General features: G+C 33.4%; 2 protein-coding genes across 2 annotated transcripts; one reads left to right on the top strand and one right to left on the bottom strand.

Annotated features, from left to right (window-relative positions):
• Window positions 1–4937: 4937 nt before the first annotated feature.
• LOC111503192 (NHP2-like protein 1 hoip) lies at window positions 4938–6259 on the top strand. The gene is made up of 2 exons (XM_023157440.2): window positions 4938–5102; window positions 5158–6259. Exons 1-2 carry the CDS (start codon window positions 5100–5102, stop codon window positions 5536–5538), a joined length of 384 nt encoding a protein of 127 aa, XP_023013208.1. The 5' UTR covers window positions 4938–5099; the 3' UTR covers window positions 5539–6259.
• Window positions 6260–6287: 28 nt separating this feature from the next.
• Window positions 6288–10427, bottom strand: Alg1 (ALG1, chitobiosyldiphosphodolichol beta-mannosyltransferase). The gene is made up of 4 exons (XM_074171905.1): window positions 9719–10427; window positions 9390–9634; window positions 7274–7565; window positions 6288–6541 (listed from the first exon to the last, which is right to left on the bottom strand). Exons 1-4 carry the CDS (start codon window positions 10258–10260, stop codon window positions 6331–6333), a joined length of 1290 nt encoding a protein of 429 aa, XP_074028006.1. The 5' UTR covers window positions 10261–10427; the 3' UTR covers window positions 6288–6330.
• Window positions 10428–13191: the final 2764 nt, after the last annotated feature.

Genomic DNA, 13191 nt, shown 5'->3' with positions numbered 1-13191 from the left:
CTTATAATATGGGGTATATCCGGTATATCTCCTGAATTTACCTCCGGTATTACCATAACCCGTTTACTTTCCCTTTTATTATGATTTTGTACACCCGAATTCCCCAATTTCCCTGTATTATATATTTGATTCTGCCTTCTTGTTTGTCGATGGCCTCCATCCTGGCAGGGGGAATTCAGCCTCAGAAGTTTAAATTGACATTGTCCCCATCTTCCTGTCGTGGCCCTGAAAAAGAAGTCGACTGTGATGCTTGTCTAGGTATGGCTCCCGTATTCTGCTTTGCCTCTCTGCTGTTCTCAGCTTCCGCATTTGGTTTTCCATCTCTATTGTATCCAACTACGTTTCTGACCGGCTTCCATGTACGTGGTTGAAATTCTGCAACCCTAGCTCCCCTATAAGACCTACGAAAATCTGATCGACCCCTATTCTGATTGTTTCTTGGACAATCCCTTGCCCAATGATCTGCTTGTTGGCACACATAACATCCATTACTGTTTTCGGGTTGAACTCTGCGACAGTCTCTGGAGAAATGACCTGGTTTTCCGCATGAATAACAATTCTTTCCTAGAAGTGGATTATTTCTGTTCCTATAATCTCTGGAGCCTCTATATTCATCTCTATTGTTATCCGTGGTATCGACCCTCAATTCCCTAGACCAATGTTCAGAATTTCCACCACAAGCCTGGCACTCGCCCTGCTTATCTACTGCCGAAATTTTCAAGTTCGCACATCTTCCTTGGACCATCATAAGGGTTGTTTCCTGTAACTTAACTAACTCCTCAGCCTTCTCCAAATCCAAATTTTTCTCACTCAACAATAAAACGCCAGTTTCTTTCATAAGGTCCTTTCGCAGCCCCACCTTGAATTGATTCAGGATAAGTTCTCGATTCTTCCTTTTTATCCCAGCTTCCTCGCCAGCGTCAGCTCCTGCTAAATCTTCCTTTAGTAAGGCAGACCCTAAAATTCTTAACCTAGTACAAAATGACGACACATCTTCGTCATGTCGTTGAAAACATTTACTTAAATTCCACTGATTTTCGCCTGGTAATTGGAATGGGGTAAATTTTTTTATGAATTTATTCTTAAGATCAGTAAAATTTAACGTGTCCAACTGCGCATCCGATTTAAAATAATTATAGGCGTCACCAACAAGCTTGAATTTAAATAACTGAAGGGTTTCGTCCTCCGACCAATTATCCAGTCTTGCACGCAACTGTAATTTCTCAAAATACCTTACAACCTCTTTTCCTGAAAAATCATCTAAAGTTGCCGCGATCATACCTAGCGAATAGTGGGTTGCCACTCTAACAGGTGTTGGCGTGGGTGTAACCCCTGATACACCTTCTTTATTATTCATTTCGATAATCGGAATGAGTATCGAACTAGAAACTATATATTTTTTGGACTCCTTGCCAAACTTCGAGTAAAATATATATGTATAGGCACAAGTCGGGTTATTTGTAGGGTTCCCTTTTCTATGTTGATAACCTAACTGACTTCTACTGTATCTTATCAACCAAAAAAAAATTAACGCAAAATATTATTATTTTTTCTTTCTGGACCTCCTTCTTTCACCCTCTCAAATAAAATCTACCCTTCAAATAAAATAATATATCTTTCTGATAAAGTTAATCCTACCGATCTTTTCTTTCACTCCCTCAAATAAAATAATCCCCTTCAAATAAAATAATATCCCACCGCTGCCACCACTGTAATAAATGACCGTCTGGTCTGAATTGGCGATCCCTATATAAGTACTACTATGAATATATAATAATCATCTCAGTATTTACTCGCACCAGAAAAATTCACCCCCTGTATATGGGATCGTTCAGCCAAAGGTATTTATTTTCTTATTTTAGTTTGGTAGCGTGAGAGTTGCTGCCACCAGATCAGAAAAAGTTTGAAATCCGTCCTGATCACACGGATTGAGAATTAGTGGCAACTTGGTCAACAGTTGACTTTTTCCTACCTTCTAATCTTCGTGGAGAAATGGCTTGGTTATGCCACCAATTATATCCTCAGAGACTGGATTCGGCCACGGCTTAAATGCGTGGTCTTTTAGGGGTTTGAGGAAATGAAATAATATTAGCAAAGTTTTCACAAACCAACTTTATTAATGAGAAAAGTTGGCAGAATAATCGGATTAACAATAGAAAAAAATTAAATGAACAAAACTAATACTGAACGTTATTTACACTATATAAAAGAAAAAGAAATAAATAATTATAACCATGAACAAACTATGGGTAAACTATTAAAACAAACTGACAGGAGGATTCCTTTGAAAATTGAGGTAAGTTCACTCAGGGCATAGATATGCCTTGCCTGAATTCTACTAGCTATGCTATAAAATCAACTAAAATACAACTCTGAGAAGTTATCAAGAGACCCACTTAATCGCTCCTCTCTGTATAACGTAGGAAATTACTATGACCTATAATAATCTAATAAAATGAAAAAGGAACCCGATTCGTAGCTATATTATTATGGTAAATGTTCATTAATACTCTAGGTGCCAAGTCGAAAATATAGTCCACATAAGCATGCAATAACATCTACACTATATATCAGAATTGTTTAAAATACGCTCACCACAATTATCGTAGACGGACTCCCCTGAAAACTCCAACTAAAGCCACTATTTCCCCAAAAACTCTTAACAGAAACTCGGAAAAATCTCTAAATCACTAAATTGAATAAACCCGCGAATACTACCAAAACCCAATTAGTGTCACTTCTCTAAACAGTGACTTGAAATATCTCAATATTTCAATTCACTCAAAATTTCCAGCTACCGTAGGAAATTCAACTGGATTCACCAAATCTCCGCGCACCACTGACTTAAATCTTTTCAAAAAAACCTCACCACCTTTACTATGTTAGGGGATGTAAGTAATGTTATCCCAGAAAATTCTAACCAATCAGAAAGTTTGAAATTGTTTCTAAGACTGGTACTCTTTTCGCCACCTCATGGTCCGGCGAATAAGTCCTCAAGAATTCACGTCTAGTTCCCGACATTTCTAATGTCGTGAGTCTACTACTGATATATAGATGTCACTGCAAGGGTCATTTTTGGATATTTTCTTTGCTGTCTCGAATAAAACATATGTAGATTAGCCACTTGGGTGGCTTCATTTTATCTTGTCGTTAAATTTAGAGCTCATAAGATAAATTACGATATTTATTATACGTTTGAGTGTTTTCTGACTTTTATTCTAAATGGGGTATACAGACTGGATGACATATTTTCGACCCTTAACGAAAGATAATGAAATGAATTATGGGGTTGAATGTTACAAAATATCGAATTTCTTAGTATCAAGCAGTTAATTTTAACGACTTTTTTTCTTTAAATGGCTTGGTTCTGTTGGCCTTAAGGTTATTTCTGAAAGATGATAAGGTTCCCTTTTCATACGAAAACACATGTGTTTTGGTATTTAAAATTCAACTAAAAATATAATAAATCCAACTTATTACAGTTACAAAAGTACGTTGTTGAATCATTCGCTCTTGAAGTGAATATTTCCTTTATATATTATATATTTAAATAAAGAAAATCAAAAATATAACACCAAGTAAGTAAATGTATCTCTGGCATCCGGATGGTGCAGAAGGCTTCCATTTACAAGTTGCACATCATCTCCGTAGTCCTCGTATGGTCCTCTTTTGAGATGGACCATTGCACATTTGTCTATACTGAATTTCAAACCGATAGTATGTGTTTACTCTACCACCATCCTCAACGACTGATGGGAATCCTTCTCTCCAGATGCATGAAGTTTAAGATCATCCATATAAAACAAATGATTAACCGTATGCCTCCGTTTTCCGGAAGTGTCACAGTTATGAACTCAATTATTTTTGAGAGCAACGGCAACGGATAATATCCGTAGTGAAATGCAGAAAAAAGGAGTCTGAGAAAATCGTCCTGAAACAGCCTCTTATGTTTGAAGTTTAGCCTCACTAGACATTATGTTGAAGCGAGTCTGCCAAAGTTGTTCAAAGCATCTCATTATTTTGTCGGGTACCGCAAGTCATCTAAACAGATGTATACCTACAGTGTAGGTTTATACTCGGTCAAATACAATGAGTATTTGTGTGTATAAATGTTCCTGAACAGCTTAAACACTAATTTAAGCATATTATCGGTGTTTGATTCTCAAGAATCGATAAATTTTCATTTTTGGGGATAAGAACGTCTACCTCTCGACAAACCAATTAGAAATCGGGTACTCTCCGTTCAGCCATAAGTGAAAACCCTGGCCAGATAGCAGAGGGTTGTTGTTAGTTTTTTCTACCAATAAGTGTTCAGCCCATTTGGGCATTAGCAGGCTGGCGAGCAGCTATATAGCCCTGCTGGCGAAAATGAGATACATAATCCCTTAGGTTTTGTGCGGAATGGGCGCATGCCTCGCATATGTTTCAACCACGGAGCATGCATTCTCGGCATGTACCTTTTTCGCGTGGACTCACTACTCTCGTATTAACGCATAAGGCTATCCTTCAGCTCATGTCCGGTGGTACTGCGTTCGTCGTATGATGCCAAATCCTCGTTATAGGCCCCACCACCTTGTCTATGATCCCCTGTACGAAGGCTTCCGTTGAGGGAGATTTTTCTTCAATTGTTCGGAACCAATTATAGGGTTAATAGGTTCCTATCATCTCAGTTATTTTTATTGTTGACAAGTTGGAATTTTCTAGTGAATTTATGAATTATAAGTATACAAATTCATCAAAAATCATTCACTTCTAATTGAAACATTTCCAAAACAAGCACTGCTGATTCCGTCCGTGCTGATTGTTAGGTATGCTGTGGTACGGTATTGCTTCGAGCAAGTCAGACTGTACCCCTGACGTATCTCCTATTATATTATGTCATATGAGGCGCACTGGTCAAATGGAAGCAATGACCATAAGCAGAAGAAGAAGAACGTGGTTAACATTGATTTAGGTTATGTTTTTCTAGTTACATGTGAACTTACAGAACAAAGTTTCAGTTTGAAGTTCAGGCTAATACTGATTTCAGGTCGTATAGTAGGAAGCAAATAACAGACAACGGAATTACTTAAACGTATAAACCCACTAAAAATCAGATAATGGTAAATTCGAAGTTTTGTGTATAATGTCTATTTTTAATTCTATGTATCATTATAGGCTGAAGAAGTGAATCCGAAAGCTTATCCATTGGCAGATGCAACCCTTACTACAAAGATTCTGAACCTCGTGCAACAAGCTATGAACTATAAACAACTCCGAAAGGGTGCCAATGAGGTTACTAAGACTCTTAATCGAGGAATTTCTGAATTTATTGTTATGGCAGCTGATGCTGAACCTTTAGATATCCTGTTACACCTTCCGCTACTTTGCGAGGACAAGAATGTTCCATATGTGTTTATAAGATCTAAACAAGCTCTTGGTCGAGCATGTGGTGTTTCTCGGTCAGTTATTGCTTGTAGTGTAACCACCAATGAGGGGTCTCAACTGAAACCCCAAATACAGACAATTCAGCAAGAAATTGAAAGACTTCTAGTTTAGGAAACTAATGTAGGAATCATTTGTCATGTTATAATTATAGTTGTTAGATAATATGGTATTGGTGTGTAGATGAAAACCTGACTTTCATTATATATTTTTTATTATCTCTAGAATTTTCTATTATTTTGGTGAGAACAATGTGATTTCTATTGTTACCTATTATTACATTGTTGAAATATTAGTAACCAACAGCACATCTGTAACCATCAACACACCAAGACTTTTTTCAATTTTTGAAAAATATTATTTTTGAAGTATTGAGGTATCTCAACTTTTGTAGAGTCAGTTAAATGTTGACAAACTTATCAAAAGCTAAATTACTATGGATCTTTACCCAATAAGGTAGTTTGGATTGTTTCCTTCCGTTCCATACAAGAACAACTCCACCCAAAGTTTTCTTTTCAAGGACAAAGAGGTTCAAAAGTTGCATTTATGAACTGCCCAGTGCCACTAATCAGATCTATGACAGATCAAAATATCCAAAGGGGCTTTGACAATCATTTGTAGGATGTCATTGTTGGTAAAATAAGGTTCATCAAAAGCTATGTCGATAACTTATGAAACACTGCCCTAGTAATCGGGCGTCAACTCAAATGCAGATCATTAATGCAACACTTTTGGGCTCTAGTATCTATCATCTGAGAGTCATATTAGTTAGGTTCACTCATTGATAAAATATGTTTTGTTAACTGATTGCATTAAACCATGAAATTTCCTCTCACTAGGATTTATTATTGAAAATTCCAAAATAATTAGGAAAAACTCATTTATTCATTCACTGATAAATGAACATTAAGCAAAAGTTTCTGAAGCAATTTTAGTCCAGTTCTCCTGCCAACGTAACATTTGGAATGTATGTAATTCAGCTTTGAATTTCTTCTCAGTCGCTTGCTGAATTTGTGAGTTAGGGAAATACTCAAACCAGTTTTGTAGTTGTTCTGCTAAATCTCTTGAAGATTTGAATTTGTAACCATTGATTCCATGATGAACCAATTCATCTAAACTGAAAGTCAATTGAAACTTTAATTAGAACCAAAATCTATAGTTAATAACTTCACAAAAAAATTGAACGAATCCTGCTGCCATAATCTGACAATGTAGCGTACAGGTTGTCATTAACAGGCCAATCATCGATCTGGTTCTGGTTTGAAAGTAAAAATACGCATAGGCGAATGAAAGTTTTATGATCAGATGGGTTCAATTTGAACGAGATTAGTTTGAGAGTGAAGAAAGCAACAGTGAAATGAGAACTGAGATCGAAATATAGTGATAATGGGGGAGTATGTGAAGATTAGGTGACAAATACATGAAATTTGTAATATTTGATGGATACAATCAATGCTCTCAGCAGATTTTTAAAGTTAGTGAATGATGAATATAAACTGTACACAACGTTGCAAATTCAAATATGACCAACGTTTAATATAATTCCACTATTCTGAATTCATTTAAATCATTTCATGATCTATTGATTTTTGATGACTTGGAAATAGTTGAGCATTAAGAATAAAGAACGTCTACACATTCTGTAGGATTTTCTGCTTTCACAGTACAAATCCTTATGCTTCCTTTGCTGTTCAGAATTCGTAACTTTGCAGATCATTCAATTGACATATTTTCTGGTTTACTGTATTTCAGAAAATTATTTTCAATAAAGAGTATACAAGATTCTTGTTATCTGCCAAACTAATCAGGTTTAAATTCTTTTAAAAACCGACTTAAAAATGAAACTTACCATTCGAAATCATACGCACAAACTGGTAGACCACATCCAAACATGTCAACAACTTTCATTGGCAAATCCAATCCGCTGGAGCTTGTATGGAGACAAACCCCCAAATCGGCAGATGCCAACATCAAAGGATAATCATTAGATTCCAGCCAGGGAGTAATAACGCACACATTTTTCCAATTTTGTTTGGCAATTTTTGAACAGTAGTACTCTTTCAGGTGTCCTTTTCCCGTAATAAAACATATCAGCTGGGCCAATTTTCTTTGATTTCCATTTTCAATATGATCCTCATATTCTGAAATATATCACATTTTTAAAGATTCAACATCAGTCGAGTGAAGTGTGATGAATGAAACTATGGTTGTAATAGAATATCGGTTACTGACTCATCTACCTCTCAATATTTCTTTCAAATAAAAAATCATTAAAAAAATTAAAAATTTTTCTAGAATTATTCGTAGGGAGAAAAGACATTCACCTAAGTAGTTTTTATGCAGTTTATGAACTGATAATAATTTGAAAGATCTCTGCTCACCATATAAAAAATGTCAGAACTATTATTACTCCAATACCAAATGTATGTATTACAGTGTATTGAATTGTATGTATTAGTTTTTTTAATTACTAATAATACTCTTAAAACTTTGGAAAATATATTACAAATATAATCACAGACTTCTGTAAAGCCATTAGTTAAGTAGATCGTGGTATATTTTTGTTCTTGCAGAATGATATAGATTGTGTTCATGAATGGCGGAGTTTTATTTCAATTTTCAGAAATGCCAGAAATCTGGGTGTTAAATACAATAATGTGATTTCATGGGAGACTCAACATTTTGGTATCTTTATAACCTGAAAAAACGAGTATTATCAAATTTTGAACAAATGAAGTTTTTACATATACACTTTATGCAACAGAATACTTCTACATATTATGGTTTTATCTTGTGCCATTTTTCTTGTTTTTTTTCTTCTAATTTCTGTACAGCCCTATTCAGACTATACAACAAGTTGTAAAACAATGTGTATCAAAACAGTGTTATAAATTCTAATGAAAAATGTTTTGAAACTTGTGAAACTTGGTGAAATTTTATTTTCGGAAACTGCAACTTGTTGCAAAACCTAAAAGCCTCATGCAATGCTGACTTATTAGCAAGTGTTAGCATATTTAAGAGAAACTTTATTTTGAAATTTTCCTTATATAGTGTTGAAGAACCGTAAAATGTGTTTTACTATACAATAGCTTTTCCAGGTATGTTCAATAGTAACATGTATGATGCAAAACATTGGTCTTTGAAGCCTTTTTTTTTTTTCGAAGAACACAAAATTACTCATGCTGCAAGATATGGAAGATTACATATAAGTAATCAATGAATAAAAAAATAAAATACATACTTTTACCTCGCATCCTTTTTTTATAAGTAGAAAAACGAAGACAAAACAGTTAGCATTTGCGTTTGATCAGTTCAAGATACTTTGTAGCATTATTTGGGTTGTTTAACTAAACTATTCTTTCCTAGTTTTAATTTTTTTAATATTATTCGAAATTGAATTCATTCACAATTTTATGTTTTATTTTTTGAATTTTAGGATATAATTGATAAAATGAGTAGTGAGATTATTTATATCCCACTGAAAAATTTAATAATTGATATCAATTTTTTGTTTTACATAAGCATGAATGAATGAAGTTTTAGTATTAATATTTATATGGTTGGTTTATCTATACATGAAACACAGCATATTTCAGACATCCTACAACAGTATTTATTAAACAATCATCAAATAGTATTTATTGTATGAATTAAGCTATGAATACACTGATCCCTTACTTGATAAAAATTAATAAAACTATCCAAGATTATGATGAAACAATTTCCACACTGAACTTTACTCAACACGTGTTTCACCACACATTAGGTTCTTCAGTGGAAGTAATACTTCAAATTAAGGTACATTATAAGTTCATAGCGTGAAATGATGAATAGTGTGAAATGATGAATAACAATTGGTGTCATTCTACAGGAAAAAGAAAAATTTTGGTGTAAAATTCATCATTAACAATCAATAGGAATAGACAACTCACCCTCCATTAAAGAACTTTATTATAAATATTCACCTTGTAAAGCAGAAAATAAAATTGAGAAATCTTCATCTTCTGTCCAACTTGTGCTTGATACCAACAAACCAGGTCTGGAAGGTTTCAAACGGACGCCATCATTTGTATTTTCAGTAAAAACTGTAGAACCATCTCGGGAAATTATTTGGTTATAACGTTTTCCAAGCCTTTTCAGAAAAATATCCTTTTCCTCCAAAGAAATTGATCTAAATATTTTTGGTGGTTTATCATATAAAGTTACTGCACTGAAATGAAGAAATTGTAGAGTAAATACTTTAAGTTCAGAATCTGGGTATGACATGATGAAAAATAATTTATATAATATAAACCTTATATTCCAGTTTTCACACAAATCTTTCTTCATGGCATTTGTTACACAAAAATTGTGGTCAGCTTTCCTTCCAACAAACATTTCAACCCTTTTCGTGATTTTTACTAACATATTATCCTTGGAGAGATTTAGTGCCATAATGCTATGGGCATAATTATGCCAATCAATGTATAATTTACTCCCAACTACTTTTGAAAAAACCCAACAAACAAGTAGAGCTGGTATTGCAGGTGGATTTTGGACTAAAATAATGTCTGGTTTTCTAATAGTTACAAGGAGAAACAGTAAATTTAAAATTTGCCAGATAGTTTTGAAAGCATAGTTTGTTAATTTGTGCGGAATAGTGGGGCATGCTAACAAGTAATGATAGTATAATAAAGGAGACTTCTTGACTTCGTCCAAAGGATCAGTTTCACCATATCCTAATATATCAACTTTGTGCCCCAAATCTGCTAAAGACAGAGAATGGTATTGCATTCTAGGGCTTCTCCCTATGTCACCTAACACTACAATACAAATATTTTTGCTTTTGCATGCCATACTTATTTATTTTCACCAGTAGATAAAATTAATCACTGTATGTGGTGATGTCTGATATTTGAGTAAAATACAGATATCTATTAAAGATTAATAGATAACTCAATTTGGTACATATTCAAATTATGCCTCAGATTATAATCAGTTCAGATTTTTTGCGTTTTCCATTGGTGAAACGAGTGCACATTCAGTGTATTTCTACCCTTTATTAAAGTATTGAAAAATAAAGGACAGCGATACATTGAAAACGCATCTTTGCTTTTAATTATTTTGATGGTTTGTATGTTTATTTGGAACTTGGAACCTAAATTTATTGCCACAATTATTCTGGGAAGTGTAATTATTTTAGATTCTATTTATGAATATGGCAATGTAGTTACTTTTAGGATGACCAATGAAATTCAATGTTGGTGATTAGTCATATAAACTGTAATTTGAGATAGCAAATGCCGAATAGTCTATATCGAATGCATGTGTATGTGATATTTTTCTCAGATTATTTATTGTTACTTTATTTCAGATTTCAATCAATATATATTTTCACTCATTAACCACAAAGTACCCCACCTTTGAAGAAAAGACACTGGAAGATACTAACGGGTAACAGCACATTACAGAGTACTGTGCTAAACGATTAACGGTCGGAACAACCCTTGATATGTTCGGCGTTCGTATATTCATTTCAACGAGTTTTTTACTACTCTAATTCGGATATTGCCAAGTCATTTCAAAACCTTTTTTTGAAAATTCAAGATATTTTGGTAAATCTGGGGTTTATAGGAATGTAGTTGATTTCGAATTAAAATAGAAGATATTTTGCACGTGATTGTGGCTTTTTAAAATATTATTTATCCATTATCCCCGATAATTATTTCAGGAATTCTGCTGAGATAAATTGGGAAAAAGAACTTTTATAAAAATGATTTTGATAACTTTCATATAGTACAGACGAATTTTATCGAATATAGGGTTGGGATTAGGTCTTTAGTGATCGAAAAATATGGAGTGAAAATTGGGAAGACACTATATTATCAGAAAAATGGATGGGAAAATTAATCAGGGTTTGTCTGAAGGTGATTAACAATGTTTCATGATGAATTTCATTAGTTCGGACTTCCGTTGTCTAATATTATAAAAAAAGATTTGAAATCCCTGAAATAACTGAAAAGAAGAATTGAAAAAAATTAAAGAAGAGGAATAAAAATGAATAGCTGAAAAAACAATTATATTAAGCAAAAAACCTGAAATGAAAATTAGTGAACTAAAATACAAGTAAATAAGAAACAAATTGAAAAAAATATAAATATAATAAAAAATTAAAAAGTTAAAAGATTCCTAGCGAAGTTAATTCACGACGTTTCGATTGTAAAGTATCCACAATCGTCTTCGGGTGATGACTGGTTGTTTCAGGGATTTCAAATCATTTTATATAATATTAGACAATGGAAGTCCGAACTAATGAAAATAAATCAGGTTGTCTTTTGAAAGATTAGACCTTTTAAAATCAAAATATAGGAATCAAAGGTGACGGTAATTTCTCAAAAAAGGAAACGTAATTCGTATCTCACTATTGGATAATTTATAGGTAAATCATGTCAATCGTTGCGTTTCGTTCCCAATAATTTTACACCAGATTGAGTTATTCCCGTTAAAAGTTATTCGTTGTCTCTTCACGAAATATTTTGATCGAGTAGAATGGACATATCTGGAATAGATAAATGCTAACAAATGGTTGTAGCAAGGTATATAGTTCCAGAAAACCTTCTGAATATTGACGAATTAAAAAAATTTTGGTTTGAAAAATAAACAATTATGACGAGATATCTCATGAGTAAACCTTCAAAATTACAAATAGTCATTCAGATCTTCATTTCATGAAGCATTATCTAAAAATCTTTCACAATAACAATTTATCTTCAAATATGAACATTGAAATGTCAATTTTTCATAGTGAATGAGTTCAAAAGATAACACTAGGGATTTTGTGCATTTTGGGAAAAATCCATTCCTGGAAAAACCATTCGTCAGTCTCCTTCTTCTTCGACATTTGATACATGCTAGTTACTCTACAGAAGCCAAGTTATTGTAATTTTCACAATCAAATTTTGAATAATTATGAATATATTGACCAGTACCATCCGAATCTGAAAATGAAACCCTTGCTTATTGAAATTTTCCCTATAACGACTCAGTAAATGTTAGTTTTAGCTGAAAACGAATTTGGCAATATAATAATAATCTTTTTAAACTCGATTTGACCTTGAACCATGTTAGGAATCACACGTTAAAAGGTAAGACGTAGTTAGTCCTTAGCTCGCACAAGTTTCTCGACTTCTGAGAGTTCTCGTTCGTATGGGGGCGACAGCTGATTAACGGAAAAACAGATTTTAAATATTTTTTAAAACAGATTTCCAATAAATTCCTTAAACGTTAGCACCACTCATTATATTCTCATAAAACTAGACTATACTCATATCTAATTATCAATGATATCACAATTGCTTACAGTAATGAGGGTTTTCAATGAATAATAAAAAATAATAATAACTGTAAATATCTACCCACACATCAACAGTAATAATGAAATTAATTCTCATGAAGGTCTTCTCCGTGATAATCTATAACTTGGGGACATAACGGTCCATTTGTTCACCAGATATCACAAGGGGTTCGTTTTAAGGCGAGTCCAAAAGTTTGGCATTTTTAATTTTGTATTATAACGAAATTAAAAATTCATGTGTAATTCCAAAAAAATTACAGTTTTATTCAGGAGAATGTACTTTTTGAAATCAAAATTTTTCAAAACGGAGACTTTTGCGTGTTCCCTATTACCGTCTTACAGATATAGTGATAAAGTTGATTTTACCGTTAGTGATTACTGAGCGTTATCTTTCGATGCTGTGTCTAGATTACAATCGGAACTCATCTTTTTAA

Source organism: Leptinotarsa decemlineata, unplaced genomic scaffold, assembly GCF_025532065.1.
Source record: "Leptinotarsa decemlineata unplaced genomic scaffold, Ldec_3_MD MMD2_tig00000035_RagTag_RagTag, whole genome shotgun sequence".
Classification (NCBI taxonomy): domain Eukaryota; kingdom Metazoa; phylum Arthropoda; class Insecta; order Coleoptera; family Chrysomelidae; genus Leptinotarsa; species Leptinotarsa decemlineata.
This window is presented reverse-complemented; position numbering and strand designations above follow the sequence as displayed.